This window comes from Eimeria acervulina, genomic scaffold (genome assembly GCF_000499425.1).
Source record: "Eimeria acervulina Houghton genomic scaffold, Eah_scaff806, whole genome shotgun sequence".
Lineage (NCBI taxonomy): Eukaryota > Apicomplexa > Conoidasida > Eucoccidiorida > Eimeriidae > Eimeria > Eimeria acervulina.
In genome coordinates, this window is record NW_013549589.1 from 5,478 (window position 1) to 7,229 (window position 1,752).

General features: G+C 49.5%; 1 protein-coding gene across 1 annotated transcript in view; it reads right to left on the reverse strand.

Moving 5' to 3' along the window:
• Positions 1–435: 435 nt before the first annotated feature.
• Positions 436–1,752, reverse strand: part of EAH_00049570 (indole-3-glycerol phosphate synthase domain containing protein, putative) — a gene marked incomplete at both ends in the record, with an annotated part of 6,100 nt that continues 4,783 nt past the window's right edge. Inside the window, one exon of the mRNA XM_013394355.1 lies at positions 436–1,746. Within this exon, the coding sequence (XP_013249809.1) occupies positions 436–1,746 (1,311 nt within the window). The remainder of the gene's footprint in view (positions 1,747–1,752) is intronic.

Genomic DNA, 1,752 nt, shown 5'->3' on the forward strand with positions numbered 1-1,752 from the left:
TAAAGACATCGCGGTGTTTAAAGGCTGCTGGTGGTGTACATACAACCCAATACTGTATTTAGATTTTGTTTATAAACTAAAATATAAATAGCAATTTAAAGGCACTGCATGCGACACGTATACATCTTTGTGCATGCGGATGGTAATGGGGTGTCTCCTTTGTTCTGTTTCCTTTAAAAGTGTTTATGCAGTGTCTCTGCAAGTGTCTCTATTGAGGTGTCTGCTCTAAAACTCTTTTAAAAATTTCTTTCTTGAGTTGTCTCCGCTAAACAGCCTTAAAATATGTCTCTATTGAGGTGTATGTCCCCTTTAAAAGCCTTAAAATATGTCTCTTTCAAGCTGTCTGTCTCCTTTAAAACTCTGTAAAAGATGTCTCTATTGAGGTGTCTGTCTCCTTTAAAAGTCTTAAAAAAGTGTCTCCTCTGAGGTGTCTCCTCAGGTGTCTCCTTTTATTTCTATCCCCCCTGAGCCGGCCCAGCTATCAACAGCGGCGTTGCTGTGGGGCCCTTCGGGTGGAGGCAGCAAACTTTTAAGTGTCTCTTCATTTAAGTCATACTTTCCAGCAAGAAGCAAGTCTTCTTGCTGCTGTTGTTGTTGTTGCTGCTGCTGCTGCTGCTGCAGCACCTGCTGAAGCTCTTGCTGCAGCTCATGCTGGAGCTGGGGCTCATCTTGGTGCATCATCATCTGCTGCTGCTGCTGCTGCTGCATCTCCTGCTGCTGCGTTTGCTGCTGTTGCATGTGCTGCTGCTGCTGCTGCTGTTGCTGCTGCTGGAAGTACTGTATATAGGGCAGCATTTGATCTGCAGCAGACAACAGGGGCCTGCTGCTGCCAAGGCAGCCCACACGAGAAGAGACAATTTCTGCTGTCTCCTCGCTGGTGTCTCCTTCAGAGCCGACCCCCCGATCTCCTAACAGCCAATCTTTGTACGACTGAGGAGACAGAGACACAGAAAAATTAGAAACAGAGCCCCCAGAAACCCTGCTGCTGCTGCTGCTGCTGCTGCTGCTGCTGCTGCTGTTGCTGGTACTGGTGCTGCTGCTGCTGCTGTTGCTGTTACTGGTACTGGTGCTGCTGCTGCTGCTGCTGTTGCTGTTGCTGTTGCTGTTGCTGGTGCTGGTGCTGGTGCTGCTCCCGCTGCTGCCGCCACTGCTGCTGCTGCTGCTCCCGTTGTTGCTGTTGCTGCTGCTGTTGCTGCTGCTAGTGATCAAGGTCGGCTCTTGAAGTGCTGCTGCAGCGGCTGTTTGGGTGTTTGTCTCTGTTTTATTTATCTCTGTCTCTTTCTTCTCTGTCTCCTTTTCTGTCTCTGTTATTTTTGCGTCTGTCTCTGTTGCTGTTTCTGTCTTGTTGCTGCTGCTCTGGGGCATTGAGGTGTCTCCTTTGTGTGCTTGCTCTCTCCTTTCTTGGTACTGCTGCTGCTGCTGCTGCTGTTCCTGTTGCTGCTGCTGCTGTTCCTGTTGCTGCTGCTGCTGTTGCTGCTGCTGCTGCTGTTGTTGCTGCTGCTGCTGCTGCTGTTTCTGCTGCTGTTGCTGCTGCTGCTGCTGCTGCTGCAGTCCCCACATACTGTTTGCTTTGTCTCGCAGTTTAGAGTAGAATACCTTTTCTTCTTCTTCATTTAAAAAATATTTAATTGTTTGCCTCAGTGCTGCAGAACTTAACCAACTCTCCACCTCTGCTTGAGACCATTCAGGCTGCTGCTGCTGCTGCTGCTGCTGCTGCTGCTGTTGCTGCTGCTGCTGCTGCTGCTGCTGGTG